The sequence below is a fragment of the Ceratina calcarata genome, unplaced genomic scaffold (assembly GCF_001652005.2).
Source record: "Ceratina calcarata isolate Rehan_Ccalc_2016 unplaced genomic scaffold, ASM165200v1 scaffold297.2, whole genome shotgun sequence".
Lineage (NCBI taxonomy): Eukaryota > Metazoa > Arthropoda > Insecta > Hymenoptera > Apidae > Ceratina > Ceratina calcarata.
This window is the reverse complement of record NW_017152138.1, coordinates 2,340,634-2,359,969: the sequence shown is the minus strand read 5'-3', so window position 1 is coordinate 2,359,969 and position 19,336 is coordinate 2,340,634. Positions and strand designations below refer to the sequence as shown.

At 44.0% G+C, this 19,336-nt stretch overlaps 1 protein-coding gene across 4 annotated transcripts in view; it reads left to right on the top strand.

The window, feature by feature from the left end:
- Window positions 1-19,336, top strand: part of LOC108624078 (one cut domain family member 2) — a 63,857-nt gene that overhangs the window by 29,101 nt on the left and 15,420 nt on the right. For 2 of the 4 annotated variants that reach the window (XM_026812819.1, XM_026812818.1), the window contains one exon: window positions 12,429-12,501. The exons of the other annotated variants lie outside the window; for them this stretch is intronic. In XM_026812819.1, the coding sequence (XP_026668620.1) occupies window positions 12,429-12,501 (73 nt within the window). The remainder of the gene's footprint in view (window positions 1-12,428; window positions 12,502-19,336) is intronic. 4 annotated transcript variants of the gene reach the window in all.

Genomic DNA, 19,336 nt, shown 5'->3' with positions numbered 1-19,336 from the left:
GCTATTTATTATTAGCATTGTTCTTCCAATGTCTGATTTTTTTTTAATTATAGGAAATGCGTTTTTCTAAGGTACATAAACTTTTGGGATTGACTGTATAGCCAATACATCCTTAAGTGCTCTAACCGAATATAATCCGAATGTAATATTCTTAAGAATCTAATGCGATTGTTAAGAAAACTTACATCTGGAATTTGGATCGACATTTAACTGCAGTTATTCCCGTCGTCGTGAATGTTTTAATGAATCCCAATATGTAATCCTTTTAGTGTGCGATCTTTTACGCGTTTCTACTTCCGGCCGCAAACATCGTTACTACCCCCTTTGCTCGAGATTTGATAGTCACCTAGCTGCTGAGTGATCAAAACATACGGTTTGAGGGGGATCAAAGTTCGATTGCTCGTTCGTTGCACCTTTTCGCCTTTCCTCGACGCTTCATGCGCTTATTATAAAAAGAGATAAGTAATGGAAATTCATCTTTAAAGATCTCCAAACTATAGCATACTATGACACAGAGCATATTTTCATACATTATAATTTCGAAAACAGTAATATTCATTACTTTTCGCAGTCTAGATAAATTTTTTTTAACTAATAATTGTAAATCACATCGACAATTGTTGTCAACAAACGGAATCCATTCGGACTGTGGCCGCGTAGAGAATTTCTCCCGTGCATAAACACGATTCGACCAACCTTGCGGTTTGCATTCTAACTCCTGTCGCGACCGCGGCTAACGCAATTATCCCGCGGACCCGGAAATTGCGCGTATGGAAAATCGGGTTTAGACACGACCCTCTGTCTGCCCCCCCGCTGTTCCTCTATACGATGTAATTTATTGTCATCTACTCGATGATCGTTCCCATTACTCGTTAATTCTTTCATTGATTCATTAGCGGAGAAGTAAAATCAATTAGACACGCGTTTAAATTTCACGAAACGGATCCTGTGTTCATATAGAAAACTTGTAGTACCTAATAAATTATTTCAAATTTGAACTTTCGATGCGAATGAAGTATGTCCCCGTCAGACGTTCGAATTCAAAATAATTCCCGGGAAAAATCATTGAAGGGGCACCGATGATCAACTCGCGAAAAGGGATGGACATACAAACCGTTCACCGAACGAACGAACAGAAATAAAGACGAAGAAGCGGAGGAAGAGGTGGATGAAAAAAGAATAAAATATTACACGAATATAATTCTGCCGAGCTGAAAAAGAGCTCCAAGCTCTTTTGGGCGGGGGGCTGGGCGAGGCAGAAATAATTTGTTCCTTGGTCGCAAGTTCGGTTCGGAAGAGAAGAGAAGAGCGAGAGGAGAGCGGTGGCAGGCAGGCAGTCTTCTTCTGGCCGGAACTTGACAAATTTTCAATAAGATCGCTAATTGGCCGGTTATTTCATCCCCCGCGAAAAAGAATTCAGTGACGCCGGACTTGGTCTCGCCGACCACCCCCTCCTCATCCCATCGCGCTGGTCGTCGCTTCCTCTTCCTCGTCCCCCTCCTCCTGCTGCACCCCCTTCTCGGCTCGATATTCCCGCTCATATCCCCCGGCTATCAATGTATAGCCGCGCTATCGATCGGGTCCGGCTTTCATTTTTTGCTTATTTGACTTTTCGGCCCGGGCTTTCGTCCGTTCGTTAGCTCTTCTTCGAGGGCCATCGAACGACGCCCCCACCGCAAATAATTTCCCGGATAAGCCACCGCCCCGCGTGCTCACGAAAAATTCACCCGCCCCTTTTACTACTCGCCACGCGAGACGGGAACCGGTAGAAATTCGGGTTACGCGCCGTATTCGATTTTCGATCACCGTTTTGCAAACTGACGGACATAAACTTCCACGATCGCAAGAGCGACGATTCTTTAACCAACTGTGCTTTGCTTATACTTTGGATTAATTAAAGCAAGTTGTAAAAGACGAGATATAATGATTATCACGATGCATATCTATTAGAAACTGGTAACGACTGTAAGATTCTCGCACTTGTTAGTTCAACATCCATTGTCCACGTTTCTTAGCAGACCCAAAGTTTCAGTTAGTTCTACATTAGCCCCCATTATCTTATATTCAGAAATTTTGTCTGAACGCAACAAAGGACTCTTGAACAAAAATATCTAATCTACTTGAATATGATACTATACGTCGATTATTATCAAATTAATTGGAATTTGATTGAAATCCAATTTTAAAGTGCCTCATTGATGAATATTCTATTCCACAGTTATTAAATACCGTGCATCAAGAATTTCATGGAAATTCGTTACCAAAGTCCCAGTCGATCCAACTCGTGAAGGTCAAAAGCCATCCACCGTTCGAGCCACGACTGGCGCTACCCCCTCGAGCAAGCTCGGGGGTTAAAAAATCCGAAATGAAAAATTCCCGGTACCAGGAAATAACGGTACGCGTCGCGGACAAGTCGATCAATCGCTCGATCGATTCCCCGGCTTACAATTATCTCGGCCACCCACTGTTTCGCCCGTCCACCCTTCGAGAGTGTGTTACAAGCCGCTCTTCCCGCCCCGTCGCCGCAGCCTTCGAAAGCTTCGCCGGTATCCCGGCGTATTATTAGTAAAATATTATAGAACGCTTTATAAAAAAGTGGCCGGCCAACCTGAGTTAGAGAGGGAAAGGGAGCGAGGAGGTGGGCGCGGTTCAGAGGCTCGAATAAACCACAGATACCCGCCGGTATAGAGAGCTCGCGCTTCTACCCTGAAAGAGGTAGTAGAGAGGACCGTGCCAGGAGCGCGGCCAAGGGGGGAGGTTGTGCCGCGAAAGGGGACTGGAAAGGGGTGAAAGCTACTAGTACGTGGACGAGATAGAGAGAGAGGAGTTCTGGAGTTCGAGCGATATATTGCGACTAAACCAAACTGACGGAATGCCAAAACTTTTTTGTAATTAAATTTTTCACCGCGGTAGAAAAGCCTGAAGCTATAGGGGCGCGGGGGCAGGAGCCGGTGAGAGCCAAGCGAGGATGGCGCGCCGAGCCACCACCGCGCCGTGCACACGCCGCGCACAGCTTTTTTCGTCACTGATTTTTTCTTTCCTCGTGTTCTCTCCTATGTTTTTCTCGCCTTTTTTCTCGCGTTCTTTCTCTTATTTCTTCGAGGTTGGTTGCTCATCAACTCCCGGTCAACTGTACGGTGGCGGCGTTGATGGTCCCTGTTAATGGGTTACAGGAGCTATCCTTCCCGCGGGAGAATAATAATAGTTTCGGAAGGGGGGCGGGGAGGGCCATGTTGCGTACGGTTCGTCCGGGGTTTTGTTTGTTTCGTTTCGTTCGCTCGCTTTTTGCGGAGAGACGAATTCATCGGGTTTGCATGTTCCCGGAGCTAGGACGGAGTGCGGAGCTAGTTGATTGGGAGGGATGCAATTTGCGGGACGAATGCTTGGTGCAGAAGCACGTCTTGGAGGCTGGTTATTGGTTATTGATCACGTTAGGATTTTTTATATAGATGTTTTGTCTTTGGCCCGCGTCGTTGAATATTTTCGGCATCGAATGTTTCGCGAAACGTTCACTAATTGGACGATTATCTCTTTTTCGTTCCTCCAAATACTAGAGTAAACGATACGTTCCGAATTTTTAGGAGACATAATGCGTTAGGTAATTATTTATGAGAGAAACGTCTCGTGCAAAGTTTAAGAAATTAATAAAAACTGGATCGGTAGCCAGAGGAATCGTTCAAGTACAGTGGGTTGTAATTTATGCGCGCGCACGTGCGGATCCGTGTGGTAAATTGCAGCGGTGAGTCGTAATTACGTTGTCAGAATTCTCTCCGGCGGCAAACGATCGGCCCGAAAAAATGCGCCCCGGCACGCGGTAAATAATCCTCGAAAGAACGAGAATTAACCCCGACGCTGCCCCGGACGAGGGCCACGTGGACGCGTAAATTCGTGAAACTTGCCACCGCCAGGGGGATGAAAAATGTTCTATTACACCCAGGAATTCGCGCGCACTTTTATAACATAGCTGAGACTGCGATTTTTCGGATTTAATTTCTTTCCGCGCGTGTTTCTCGCCGTACAAAGGTTCGCTCATAAAAATTCGTGTTCGTACCTTCGGTCAACCGATGTAAAACGTTATTAAATCTAGGTTCTTGTTAGGGTTTTTGTGTGTCTATATATTCATTAATTATTTTAGAACGTATTTCGACAGTGAAAAGCATAGAGAACCAGCTTTCGAGCCATTTCTAATTAAATAACAAATACGAGCGAGTCCGGCATCCCTCAAAAGATACTCCAATTACTATTATCCAATTAAGCAGCGTCGACGCCCATTTCTATCCTTTGAAATCAGCAAAAATCCGGCTCGTTTCGACGTACCGAGCGACCCCCGTCGGAATCGCGAATATTCGGCGCCGATACCGCGATCGATCGGAGGAATGGAAGGAAAATTTCATCCGGCGAGCTCCGAAAAAGGAAAACGAGGAGACAAAACGGGAACGGACGAAAAAGGGTTTGGAGAGGAGCGGTGGGTGGAACGCGTAGCCGGTTCCCTTTTCCGTCCCGTTGGCTCACCCTTTCGCCAATATGGATGAAAAATGTGTAATTTTTATTAATTGCGCCTTTATTAATTTTCGCCCGCGCGAAACCAGCTATTGAAAAGCGTCGCCCGTGTTCGACACGTGTGCCATGTACGCTGCTATCTGTAAAACTACAGAGGAGATTGTGTTTCAATGTTGAAACTCAAAGACGGCCCATTCTTAGTACAATTTTTCATTCGTCGTCCTCTACTAATGATTTTCTCTGTCATTAAATTACGGACGCTTTTCTGTTCGTTTCACGACGAGGAATTCGAACCTGTTTCAGAGTGTATAAATTGGGTTTGTCGAGCAGCTGATATCGGGGTTGTTTAGGAATTGGGGTGCAAGGTTAATCGAGTTGACGAGTAGAGAGAGCAATGTGGGAAGATTTTGGTCAAGCTAAATCGATGAGTTTCACCTTTTGACCGACACTGCCTCGTGTCCTATATACTATCTATGATTAAACAAATAATCTTTTAATCAGTTTCTGATCTGTAGATTAAAATGTTATAAAAATTTATACTGCCAATAGATAATCAACTACCAATACGATTTTAGAATTAATTTAGACTTCTTATTATTAAAATGTCATTTCCACAGACACGAAAAACTGTTATTTTTTTCGATTCTTTCAAAAATTTCCAAAGATTGCTATCGCATTTGCTTCGAAAATTCTATTTTCATTCGTGTACGTATCGAGAAAACCGACCCAATTCGGCAAACACAAAAGCAGCCGCGAATCCGGTTAAGAAATTTCACGCGGGTCCGGCAATTCGAAAACACCTTTCGGCCCGAATTAACCAACCAGTCCTCGAGGTTCCGCGCGTCCCTTTGTCGCTGGCGCGTGTCCGCTTTGCCAATTATTCGTCTCTCTTTTGTGCGAACGACGTGGCCCTGTATAACGTTACTAGTAACTCAATAACGATCGAGAGGGCCAGCCGGTAACCGAAACCGAAACCGGAAGCGTACGCAAATAAGGAAACCCTCGAGCGACCGCGCGACTTCGTGCTGGCTTTCTTCTACTCGGGCAAGAGGATCGTTTTCCGTCGGGAGATCTAAACCGGAAATCGGACGGAGTGCAAATAATTAGGGCGGAAGGTATCTTTTAATCTTTTAAAAAACAAATGATCTACGTTATTTTCATAGTGACTGGCGTCTCTGATTAGATCGTTGAATTGTTAGAATTGAAAGTTCAGGCTCGTCTCGATTCGGCAGGAAACACAATTACATGTTTTTAACACTTTTAAATTTGACGAATGTTGAGGATTTGAATTTTGAAAGAATTTTACTTAGTGGGAGGTTAAACAGCACACTAGTCCAAGGTCCTGTCGAAGTCGGAATTTATCGACGTTTCACTTTCCTTACGATGACCCGGATACTGGATACCGAGCGTACCTGCGACGTGCGCGATCCACGCCCCCGCGATAACATCTTCCTCTTCCCCTTGGGACTATGCCATCATAGAATGTACTTGCGGCGGAAGTACCGGTTAAACGCTGATTAATCGTCCCTCCGTTCTCTCTCGAGCCATCCGGCAACCCTTTTATCCCCACCGCGGCCGGACGGTATCGATAGTCGCCAAATTTTCAATGAAAACCACTTACAGGCGTTTAATTTTCCCAATTGTTTCACGCGAATGCGTAAATAGGATTTTGCATCTCAAGGGCTCCGACGTGCTCGCTTATCAGTTTCGCATTATGCATCGAGTTGGACGAAAAAGTTTTAGTGCCACAGCGGAGGAGCGGTTATCGTTTTCGTCGACGATACCACCGCGTACGTGAAGGGCGTTCCGAATATGGACTGGAAAAATTCCAATATCCGCGAGCGTGGTGGCCAGGTCCTGGATCGAGACGCTCGAAGTCGCCTCGATCCTCGACCACGTCAGCCGGCTCTCGTTTTCGATGCATATTAATCACGCGCCGATCGCTGGATCCGCGCGATCTATCTCGCGGCCATTCATCAAACCGACCGATCCCGAAATCTGCTACGCAGTCCCGAGCCCAACCTCCTACTCCTTGACACGTCATCGTCAACTCCACCGCGTCCATGAAAAATCGAAAAATTCGACCGGGGTTCGAATTTTACAGACGGAGATTCGACTATCGAGATTTCCACGTTGCTTCACTATTTTTGTTGTTGCCATTGCATTAATATTTCATCATATTAGGACTAAATGATAATAAAAGTAGAAAAATATTCTTGTTCTTAACATTCGATAGTTGCCACTGGTACTTAATTTGAAAAGACGCGTTCAATAAAGACTAGCCGTTATTCATATCTATTAATTAACTAATTAAAGAAACTGTGTAATATAAAATGCGACCTTTGATTTGAACTTTGATTCCCCTAACGGCTGACAAAAAATACATCTCGATTTCCTGGTAATATTTTTTGTCAAGCATCCTACAGCCAGTCGACAAAGACACTGTCGCGTCTTCCTAAACAATTTGCTTCGCGCCACCACTTAAAAAATCAATCCGAGAAATAAAGTACTCCCGCTATACCGCATCCCCCGCCGTCGTGCTCCTCGAAGGGTTAATTAACCCGCGCTCCTCGAGCAGAAAAAATAATTCAGCCCGATTAACAGCCAAGAGTCTCGGGGTTCGATCGATTAATTACAAGCCCCGCGCTGGCATATGTGAGAGCGTAGGTGATGCCGACCCCCTTATATCGCTCACTCCTCATAGGTTCAGGCAGCGGGCCAGGAAAACTCCAAATTTCTCGGTGCACGCGCGTCGCATACACCCGCGCGTATACCCGTGCACCGGTGCCGCGCTAATTACATGGCTGGCACGTACACAAACACGAACGCCGAGCTGGCTGTATTTTTATTCGCATAATTAGATACCCATCAATCCTGCTGATGGCAGTTCGTCCCGTCCCTTGCATTTATAATATATAAAGGGGTGAAAATTGCGATAGAGAACGTACTGGAAGGTACGCGTATACGGGGTGTCCCACTAAGAAGAAGTTTCTATTTAAAGAAACTAATTATATACCGAAACATTTCTAAGGTTCACGATTACTTTATCATCTCGCATTTATGTCAAGAAGTAGTTGGAATAGTTGGGTACTCCTCAGATTTTCGTCTGAACTACAGAACAGAAGAATCATTTCAACATTTTGTTTTATTGCGAGGGCGGGGGACAGATTCTCTGTATATTATCAACTTGGGAACCGGGTCGATCAAACATCATCTGCATGCAAAAACCGCGACAAACGGTGTACAGTATACACTAACTGGAAGTTCCTCCGCGATATCATAAACCAACAGACCGCAGAACTCGTTCGAAATCCCCGGATCGATCCGAAAATTATTCGAAAACTCACTCCCCGTCACTCCCGATTAGCGTCAACGAACCGCAGCGCGCGAAAAACCGGTTAGAAAAATAAATTCCGACTCGATAATGGCTCGATGTAGCCGCGATAAAAATTCGCAACTATCCGACAGTACTGAATAATGAAAATTCTATTGACTTCGTTATCAGGCAATCAGCAGGTAGTCTGTTACATATGAATTTATTATATCAGCTTAATAACTATTATACCCTAGTTGCTCTGGCACTCTCTTTGTTTAGATATGCACTTCTGCTCGAAAATTAGGAACAGTTTCCAACAAATTTCCTCTCATTAAAATTCTCCAGCAATAATTATTGTATCGCTGTAATATTTCACGATCGCCAAGAATTTCTGTCAAATTTTTTGATAGTTCATAGACATCGCATTTAAATCTCGAAGGTGGCTTATGAACGAGGGTGTACATATATAAAATATACATATACACGTCGCTAGATATCCGGACTTGTTCGAATACGTGGCCGCATTGGTATATTAACAGCGTCTATGGTGTGCCTGTATAGGTGCGCGCGCTCCAACCACGAAAACCAGCGAGCAGGGGGCTAGGTAGGTAGCTAGGTATTGTGTTTATATGCATATCGGTGGATGCCTCCGAGTCTCCCTTGTACTCGAACTCGCCGTTTTCCAATATTCCAGAGCCGAAACTCTCGACCGAAAAGCCCGGCCTTCGAATCCGTCCCCAACCCTTTCGGCCACCGCCACCCCATCGTCCCAGCCCCTGGTCAGTGTACACCGAACCGTCATATTTGGACAAAATCGAACGTATCCTATCTAAACGTTTCCTACTCCTCCCGCCGCCACCCCAACGTCGCGTCCTACGAATGCGCCTATACGTTTTTCGACGGTTCTTTCCGTACTGGTTTGGGTAAGGGTGATCCGAGGCAGAGGCCTCCCCGTCGCTCCTCGTTCGACGTGCCTCGCGAATTTCATTTCTCTCGGGTTGACGATTATTTTCGATATCATTGTTAATTTTTAATTAAATAACAACTCTAATTGGCAGAAACGTGACATTCAGGGCTCTCCCTTTCAAGTTCAATTAATTCCTTATAACTCCTAGCTTCCCTAAATCCGACCCAGTTTCTCCGCGACGCTTAACCGTCAGCCTATGATTCCCTCGATCATCTTTACCCTTCTTTGATCTCTTCCAATGAAAAAAAACCGTCGGAAGGGGTAACGGACGTTCTCGTGAAAAAAATCTGGACGTTTCGCGTCGGAGATCAATCGGCAATCGTTATATCATCCTCGAAACGGTTGGAATATCCAAAGATACTTGTTAAAAACGCAGCTACGACAGGCTGTCATTGGGGGGGTGGTCGCATGTGCTGGGACGAGAGAGGAGGGGTATTTCCGAGTCGAAGCGACAGAAAAGACAAACGCGTGCACACAAAGAGAGAGAATGACACGAATTGTTCTCTCTGCCCCCCTCATCCCTCTATCTATCTGCCTATCTTTCTCTGGTTGTTGAAGGGGTTCGAAAGAAAAATCAGAGGCCCGCTCCAGCAAAGGATTTATCCGCGGCCCTCTCGACTAGGATTGAAATAGTAATATGTTATTGGTAAGCTCTCCTTTTACATCGGCAGCCTCCAATAAACGCTGCAGACAGGTTAACGAACCGTCCAGCGAGATAAAGATAGAGAGAGAGAGGGAGAGCGGGACAGAGAGGGAGAGCGGGACAGAGAGGGAGAGAATTATCATTCACGAGAGCGAGAGACAGGGGGAGAGAAACGTCAGGGAAAACGAAAGACAAGGAAGGGGAGAGAGAGAGAGAGAGAGAGAGGGAGAACGAACTTTCAGGGTAGTTCGCGAGAGCGAAGGACAGAGATAAAGACGGACAGGGCCAAAGAGAAAGACAGCTGGACGATACGGATGCGCGAACAACGAAAGAGAGGGACGAAAAGGGGGAAAAAAGAGGAACGATCCGGAGCCGGGGGTGGTACCGAATGGAGATAGAGCTGGCAGATGTGTAGATCGGAAGGGGGTCGACCGGGTGGAGCGCAGAGAGGTCTCTCTGTGAAGGTGGCATCGCTAAACTGTCGACTTCGAGCTTTTAATTCGCGATCAAAGGCTCGTAACGATCCGTCGGGAACCCTTTCGCGGCGCTCTTCCCGACGTCGAAATTACTTTTAAATTCGCCAGGGCCTTGTTTCCGACCGACCCCGGATCGGCAACCATCCCTCTCTCTGGCCCTCCCTTTACCTCTGTCGACTCGCGTCCACTTTGCTGCTCTTCACTGGGTGCATATACCGAAATTCGGTGGGAAGAGAGAGGGAGAAAAAAAGAGGACACGAACAGGTGGTTCCCGTCAAAGGTAATCGACTCTCTCTCTGCGGTGGATCGAATTCAAAAGCGAGTTCTTGCGAGGATAAATTGCCTGGCAATCTTCCTGGTGATCGCTCGAGATTATACTAGCGTAGTGGTTCCGCCGAATGGTTAGGGTCGTGCGAAGCGGTACTAAGAAAGGGTTTGAGCACGTGTTCTTAAGGCTGGTCAGTGTTCATCGAATTAGCGCGGGGGTGGAATAAATGAAATAAGAACTAAGATGACGAGTACAAGTTGACTTGTCAAGATACAATTTTTACAAGGAGGTTTTAGATAGCTTGGAATCGTATATAATACTAGAGAATTTGCAATATTTTGTGGCGTGGAGTTAAAATCGTTTTGTAAATCTCTTTTGTCGGTTCTTGTTGATTAATAATTTTTTTTAAAGCAACTTGAATAACGCGTCAACGACAACGATATGCCTCTTTGTCCCCTCGCAGCAACTAACTATTCTTTTCAGCTACGAACGAACTTTGGCGACACTGCGAATAATTTTGAACTCCGTTCTAAATTCACTTTCGTGCGACCAACTCCTGTTCGGATTCGTGTAACTTTTACGTACCACAAGATTTCTCGCAGTGTGCCAAGGTTCCATAATTTGTAACGAGGACTTTCACCGAGCGTCTGGATCGAGAAACGGAGGAAAGAAAGTGAACGAGGGGCGAAAATCGTGTCGAGATCGTCCATTTCGATCGATCGTCGAATTTCCTTTTATTTCCCGCGCGCAAGCGTCCCCTCTCCCCCTGAGAGGTTGAACGAAAGTATAGAAAACGAGAGAACGAGATCGATCCAGAGTGAGAGAAGAAAAGGAGCCAGAGAGACGAAACGGATGATAAAAAAAATCCGAGTACGGAGACGAGCAGAGTTACAAGAGAATCACGAGAGCCGGTCGTTTCTCTTTCTTACTTTACATAATATACGAAACTCTTATTTGGTTCCTATTTTGTAGACCGCGAGCGCAGTCTCATCTCGTTTAATTTCGTTTCGAATTTAGAGTGGACGTCTGCTCGTAATCGGCACCCTCTCGCGTTTACACGGCGACCGACAGATCGCGATTACATCTCGCCACGTCCGGCGAATCAGTGGCGGGAAACACCGACGCGTGTTCGAATTTCCACGCGCGATCACGGGTCCACGCTCTTTCAACCCATTCGCGGCTCCCCGGTTTCCGAATTCGAGAATATCGATTCACGAGTTACCGCGGCGACTTCTTTCCGAGAATCCGTCTCTTCCCGCGCTTTCCTAACGGGAAGTTGTAAAACACAGGATTCGCTCGGAACAGTATTTCATTCTTACTTTCATTTCTGCAAATCGATTCTGTAACGTAACCGAATACTGAACTGCTGAGATTTCAGATCTAGTACGTCACAGTATATTTTCTCTTTACGTTCCACGGTACGGATATTACGAAACCGTCGGAGAATTTTATTCTTCTCCAATCTCTTTAACGCGGTTTTGATTGAAAATGTTTTCGGGAAGGATCACTTACCGGTCGATGATCGGGGAGAGTCGCCGCGTCGGCCGCGAAGCGTCACATCCGAGACGATCGATTTATGATTTTCGCCCGTTCGCGAATTCGTCGGCCGACCGGCCAGTTGCCGTCGGCGGCGAACGCGTCGGAGTGAAAGCCGCGTTCCTCGTCGGAATTTCCAGGGGGTTGGACTCCGCAGGAACGTCCCCTGTAACAAAGTCCCGGTTATGGTTAGTAAATTTCTCGCGCAAAGGCGAGCGAGGTTCGATCGCGTGTACGCATACGTAGGAGAAGGTTGCCGGTGACCGATTTCAACCCCCTTCGGGCGAGGAATTCGCGGTGAAACACAGACGACGGCTTGCGACGGGGCTGCAAATTCGTCGAAACTAGCAGAGAAAAGGGGGGGCGGTAGTAGCGTACGCCCCCCCGTATCGCCTAAGAGACAGGGACGATGTAGCGTGAGAGATAGAGACCTCAACTCGACGCAGTGGAGACACGTAAAGAAAGAAAAAGAAAACGGCGTGTAGAGACCCGATAGAGAGACCCGATAGATAGAGAAAGAGCGAGAGAGAGACAGAGCCGACCTACCTGGTGAATAAAACGACAAGAACATAATTCTGTGTTCAATGCTCGCGTTAAGACAGAAAATACTTGCTAGAGGAAGCGCGAGCAAAGAAAACAAAAACCAGTTGCTTTTCGTTTCTCGTCACCTCGAAAGGCCGTCGTCCGTCCCTGACCCTACCAAACTGTGTTTTGCATTGCAGACTACCAGATGCGCAATGTTAACGTGAGATCGGTCAACTCTAAACGAAGGAAAACACCCTCCTCTTCCTGCTTGTGAGTCTCTCAGTTTCGGTGTTTCGTAACTAACTAATTCCACCTATGATAACCACACTGTTCTCTAAACCAGATTCTATACATATATTATTGTTATATATATTGTTACATTATATATTTATATATATTATATATATTATGACACGTTGTTGTAATGGATCGAGACGTACGTTGACCTTTGACCTTGCCTTTATATGCCGTACATATACATACATCACACGCATCTACTCTCTCTGTATACAATTTCCATATATACAGACATTCTGCAAACGCATCTACATGTATTAACATTACACGCGTGTCTCGCATACTTCGATTACGCAGGGATCGACGGGAATCCACGGTCCAAATAATTCGAACACCGTTTTTCCTTTTCGTTCGAAGCGTTTCCTACAATTTTTCTTGGATGCTTCGCTCTACGATACCGTTCTGTTTCAAAATTGTTTTTGAGGAAACGATTTCCGGGTTCGAGATCTGAAATTTTATAGCGAATCCACTGCCGTGTTTCCGTTTCGGAAACTCTGCAAAGGCAATCAATTGTATGATTCATTTGCAAAAAAATTGAGTTGCGCGATCAAACAAGAACGGTATTTTTCTCTGCGAGACCAGAAGTGGCGTGACACCGCTCGTCCTTCTTTTTCGTTCGAACCCGATGACGTTAACGTTGATTTTCAATACGAAAGATCCAGCAGGATCGATTATGTACCCACGATTTTTATCAGTTATTTAGGTTCTCGCAAGCTTCTTTCTCTTCTTCAGATATTATTTTCCCATTTCGTTTCGTTCCCCACGAACGAGAGAAGATCCACGATCGAGCCGTGGATCTCGCATTGCTCTCTTGACTCTTTAATGGCGGCCTCGTGCAGCTCTCGCGATCCTCCTTCTAAAACGGCAGAGATTCTCTCTCTCTCGAGGATCCTCGAGGATATTCAATGCGAACGCCCATGGAAATTTCGACCTCGATTTCGTTTCGCTCGAGGATGATCGCCTTTTTTCAAGACGATCACCGATTTTTCAAAGGAGGAAAGGATACGGTATCCATATCGTTTAAATATCGATCATAATCGATGAACATCATGAACCTATAAACCGCATCAGCTGTCCTATCCCATAATAAATAGTGCCATTAATTAAATGACCAACCCTGATACGCGAGATCTGCACAATAGCTGAATCATTAGATACCCCCACGTTCGCTTCACCGATTGGCCTTCTACATTAAGAAAATGACGAAAAGGAAGAACTCAGCGCGGTCCGTCGTCAATTATTCGTTAATTTCGTTTTTCTTTCCCGACTGTCGATTTCACGGTCTTGAGACGATCGGTAAATAAATTTTCGAGGGGGTGGAGAACGAGAATCGAACCGTGACGCAGACGTACGCTGCGTCGCACGCTCGTTTCTGTCGTCGCTCGACGATCAAGGATCTCGTTGCTCGGTCGAACCGGAAGCTACGGACGTCCTGCGATTGCAGGCCTCGATCGCAGGACGTCTTCGCCTCTGGTGCGTCGCGACGCCTGATCCTCGTCGTCGAGGTTCACCCTTCGTCGCGCGAACTACGTGAAATCAATGCTTCTTTACAATTACTTTTTTTTTATTATGATTGTCTCTGATTTTAGTATAGAAAACAGAAATTTAATTATTTGCGAATTTCTGGAGATTCGCTTTCTCATTTGTTCCAATTTCATTGATCGAATCAGTGTTAAAACTGATCGAAATTCAATTTTTAATACATTTTCATTTTTTTTTACCAAGAAGGATGCCTGAGAAATTTTGCACCTTTGGTATTTAACTGGAGTTCGAGTGGCCAGTGTCTTTAATTGAGACATTGAGATTTTTTTGTCACAAATAAGGTCTCTTGAAGAAGTAACGGCTTTGTACAAAGGAATTCTTCAAGGAGTAGAACAAACTTTCTCTTCGATTCGACTCGCTGAAGGGCTTTTTAATTAAATACCAAATGAAAGATCGAGGACTTTTTATTTTCCTTTTTTTGTCGTTTCTCGCTTTGTTTTCGTTTACACGACGACGCTGAATCCTTCTAAAAAGAAACTTCGTATCACTTAGTAACTGGATTCGAGGAAGAAAGGAATCCAGGATACACAGTGCTGTTTAAAATAATATTTAAAAGTGGGGAGTCATGTAAAAATTTGTAGGGGCTGTACAATGGTTTTGATTTCCCTTTGATTTTGATAAATCGTCGAATTCGATTATAAACACGTACACAGATACGTCGACAGAACAGTTCAACGATAGTAAACGCAGAGAACAGAAATACAGAAAACAGTACGATTCCATGCACGTTCGCTGTACCTGTATGAACCGTAATATTATTTATAATCTTCACACGTACGTACAGCACACTTACTACATACCACACGTGTCTGTACACTGTATTTTGCTGCTGCTTCTTTGAACGTAAGCTTTAGATTGAAAAGAAAACAGCGAAGCACGAACAAAAGACGTCCTACCACATTACAGATTACAGACATGCGCGTACACGCGCCTACACACGGAGGAGTACACACACGATCGAACAGACGATTAAGAAAAAAAAAGAATGAAAACCAACACGACGACCAATCACCATTCTCACACTCGTATACTTGCTACTATTCCTCGAGAGCAAAGCAGTAAACAAGAAAAGCTGTGCCACAAAGCCTGACAAGTGACACGTACGGAGGCATTTTATTGAGAAGCCATTACAGAATCGCGGTTTTGATATAATATCGAAAGAGAGAAAAACGGTGAAAGCGAGAGGAAACCGAGACGATACCGCGAGCAGAAGGATAGAGATGAACGCATAGAGGACAGGGACACGAAACGATGATAGAAATTGAAAGGAAGTGTAAGATGTAGGGAGGAAAAAGAGAGAGAGAGGGATGAGAATAGCGGAAGAGAGAAAACGTACGAACGGAGGGAGGGTGGGAGTATAAAGAGCCGTGAACATCTTCGAGATGAGACAGGAAACGGTGCTCGAGGAACAATATTACAATAACCCTTGTTCGAATTTTGTTGTCATTTCTAAACGTTGAAAAAGGCCATTTCTCTTTTATGAATCATTTACTCAGAATCTTATCGTTTTGATTTATTTTTTATAATCATGAAAGGTATTTATCTTGAATTAGAATTTACGATAATGACAAAAGGAAAAGCTCTCTATAGGGATAGGGCGAACGGCGAGAGGGCGAGAGGCCGTTTCGACGCGGTTGCGATCGATCGATCTCTCGCGTCGGGGTGTTAAAATGCCCCGACCTTGACCCCGTTCGCGATCAAAATGGAGGACAGCCCCGTCGGTCTCCGATTCTATCCTCGAGCCGTTTCCTGTTCCACGCGATCCTCTCGTGACTCGTGCCTCGTGCCGCCACCGCGCCTCGAAACCTTCTCGACTCGACCAGATCCCTCGATCCCAAATTCTATACGAAATTCGATTCGAAATAAGCACTCGGTTGCGAATAAATATTCACTTCTGGTCACAATTGGTAATTAGAAGATTTATTTTGAGAACTTTACAAATTAAATACGATATGAGATAGACGTTTTGGGACATAAGTTTTGTAAAGAGGGTTTCGTGGGAGGCGAAGGGCGTACGATGAATCGCGTAACAGGGGGATGAATCGACTATAGACCTCGTCCATTCTAATTGGCTTCGAATATTACCTCCAAGTCGAGGGACGAACGATCGACCACCACGAACCGACCGTGCACCCACTAACGCGACTCTCACACGCGAAAAAGTATTATACATGCTGCGCCAATGACCCAGAAACCAGCAACAAAGTATCATCAATATAGGCTAGACTGTTTCACAAAACTCTGTTCAAACTTCACTGTACGGATGAAACCGATTGTCCTTGCTCGTTAGTCCTTTGCAAACGAACTAATCAGTATTTGGAGGAATTAAATGTAGTAAATAAAAAATTAATTTAGATAGATATGCACATCGACATATAAAGAAAACGAAATAGTTCGCAATTAATAGAATTCTAAACGAAATCAACATAAAAACAATAAAAATGCCGTTCTTTCTGCGTCTGACCATATACGGGTTACTACTACTGAAATCTTCTATTACAAGAATCGCTCTATTTATCATCCTTATAGATTCGATTATTCTATCATTGTTGTGAGATAAATTAGAAGTCCGTACAATGAGGTGAGAGGCAGGTAGCACAAGAAAGGAATGAAAGGAAAGCAAAAGGGGAATCGTCCGACGAGATCTCGCGTTCTAGCGTGTCGTATGTAACCCGAAAGAGGTACCGAAGATCGCACAGCCAAGTAGCCACACTCTAAATTCGAAACCAGTTGCCAACCGGTTAAGGATGTATTGGCTATACAGTCAATCCCAAAAGTTTATGTACCTTAGAAAAACGCATTTCCTATAATTAAAAAGAAATCAGACATCGGAAGAACAATGCTAACAATAAATAGCTACGTGCTAAAAAGTATAGAAGGAAATATCCAATTAATTATTGACGCTGGCGAAAAGCTTTCTATACAGAAATTTTAGGCACTGACATCCTCTACAAGAAAAGTTCTATGCATTTTTCTTCTAACTTCAGTATTTAACGAGTTAAGTATGATTATTTGGCATTTTATTGGCATTGACAAAATCCGACCATCCCAGCGTCGAAATGGCAAACTTTTGACAAAAAATTTCGTTTTTCCTCAATTACTCCTAAACTGTTGATCCTACGGGAAAATTGCATAGGACCCTTCTTGTAGAGGACGACGAGACCTACAATTTCTGTATAAAAGTTTGTCGCTAGCATTAATAGTTTACAAGTTATTGACGAAAAACGAAAAAACAGTTTTTTGCAAATTACTCGTTAACTATTGACGCTAGCGAAAAATTTTTACATGGCAATTATAGATCTCGTCGTGCTCTACAAGAAAGGTCCTATGCAATTTTTCCGTATGTTCAACGGTTTGGGAGTTATTGGCCAAAAACGAAAATTTGGAAGAAATTGAAGGGGTACCCCTTGGAAAAATCTCGGAAAAATCGAAAATTTTTTTTTTGTTGTTTATTATTAGCAATGTTCTTCCGACGTCTGATTTCTTTTTAAAAAATGCGTTTCTAAAGTGCATACACTTTTGGGATTGACTGTATAGCCAATACATCCTCAAATTACTCTGAACTGAGAGAATCAAACGTCACATTGGTATCGTATCGACAGTTTCTGATCTCTCGTTTAAATTAATCCACATTATCGGTAGTAAAAAATTCATCAAGTGAAAATTTTCAAAAACGGGAAAGAGGCAGGAATTCTGAGCTTAAGAATTGCTTAAAAGGGATGGCGTTTCGAATTATTTCCAAATACCCAGCAGTGAGGGGCGCGTAAGAAGGTGTCTTTGTACAAGGGATACAGTATCCCTTCCGCAACCCTCGGCGACGGTTTTCGGGTGGAATTTAAGCCGACGTATTGTGCGCTGACCTCGCTGATGACACGAGTCACCCTCTCGACCAGCACACTCCACTCCAACCAACCCTTCTTCTTTCCGGAGCCACGTAGGCAAGGGGTTGGCTTTTTTTTAACGCCCCGCCGTCTCTTCCATTCTTTAACGAGGCTCGCAGCCCAGTATCTCTCCTCTTTCAGCATCAGAATTCCAGCCAAAATTTTATTCTCGATCGCTTCTGGGCGCAAAGCTTGAAAAAGAGGCATTCGCAAAAATTCCCCGCATATATTATCTCACGGTTATTTTTCTTCCGATTATTGAATTTATAATCCTAAATCCATCCCTAATGGATTCAGTGAAAAATAATAGGGACACGGTTTCATCTGGCGAATTAATTAACTATCTGGGATACTTTTTCGCAGGCTGTTCTTATTCTAGTTGACTGCCGGAGGGATCGTGTCTGGTTTTTTCGTGAATCGATCGTCGATCGCGGCGTCGACGATTCCCCTGCGCCTCGACCCTTATTTTTCTCTCACCCCTTCTCGCGTCACGTCGCCAAAAATTAGTTCGTGTCAGTAAATTCAATTGTATAATATATTTAGGTACAATTAAATAATATTATATAATATCGAGAGCAAAGTGGTGGTCGTATCAAACTCCCAAACAAAATTTGTAAAATTTATGGTAATGGGAAGAGTATTTGTCTCCGAAACACCTCTAGTTCATGAGTGAAAGGGAGGAGGGAATAGTAAAGAAATAAAAAATAAGGATTGTCCCTTCAGAACATGGAAATCCGTCTGATTAACAACGAGCGAAACAGAAAGATTAAGCACAAGAGAAACTAAAAAACGAGAGATTAAAGCAAAAAGAGGGGGGATGACGTACCGAAAACTCATTCGAGGAAGAGAGAGAGAGAGAGAGAGAGAGAGAGAAATAAATTCTCAATAAAACGCCGCCGGGCTATCTCAATTCTTTATATATACATATATATTTATGTATATGTACAGTAGCATTATCTGCATGTGGCCGACATATGTATATTCTATATATTTATATTATTATTATTCTTATTAATTATTATTATTATAGTAAACATTTGTGACAGATATTGTTGACAAAATGAATTTCCCCTCCGTTCTGCGTCTTCGAGTCTGTTTTTCCATGGCACTACATTAGAGAAACAAATGAGAGTATTCTCGTCCATAGCGCAAATTTCGAGGAACAAGGTAGTCGAGAATGGTGCGAGATTATTTAATGATGAAGACGGTGCTGGGTCAAAAAAACGAAGGGAATTAAATAACGACAATAGAAACAATATTTGTAATAATAATTAACTTAGTTGACACTAAAAATTGATTGACGTGAAAAGCATGTAACTGATTTTGAAATTCGTACAATTTGGTGGACTCCCAGCATCGGAAAAGCGAAGAGTAAAAAATGAATA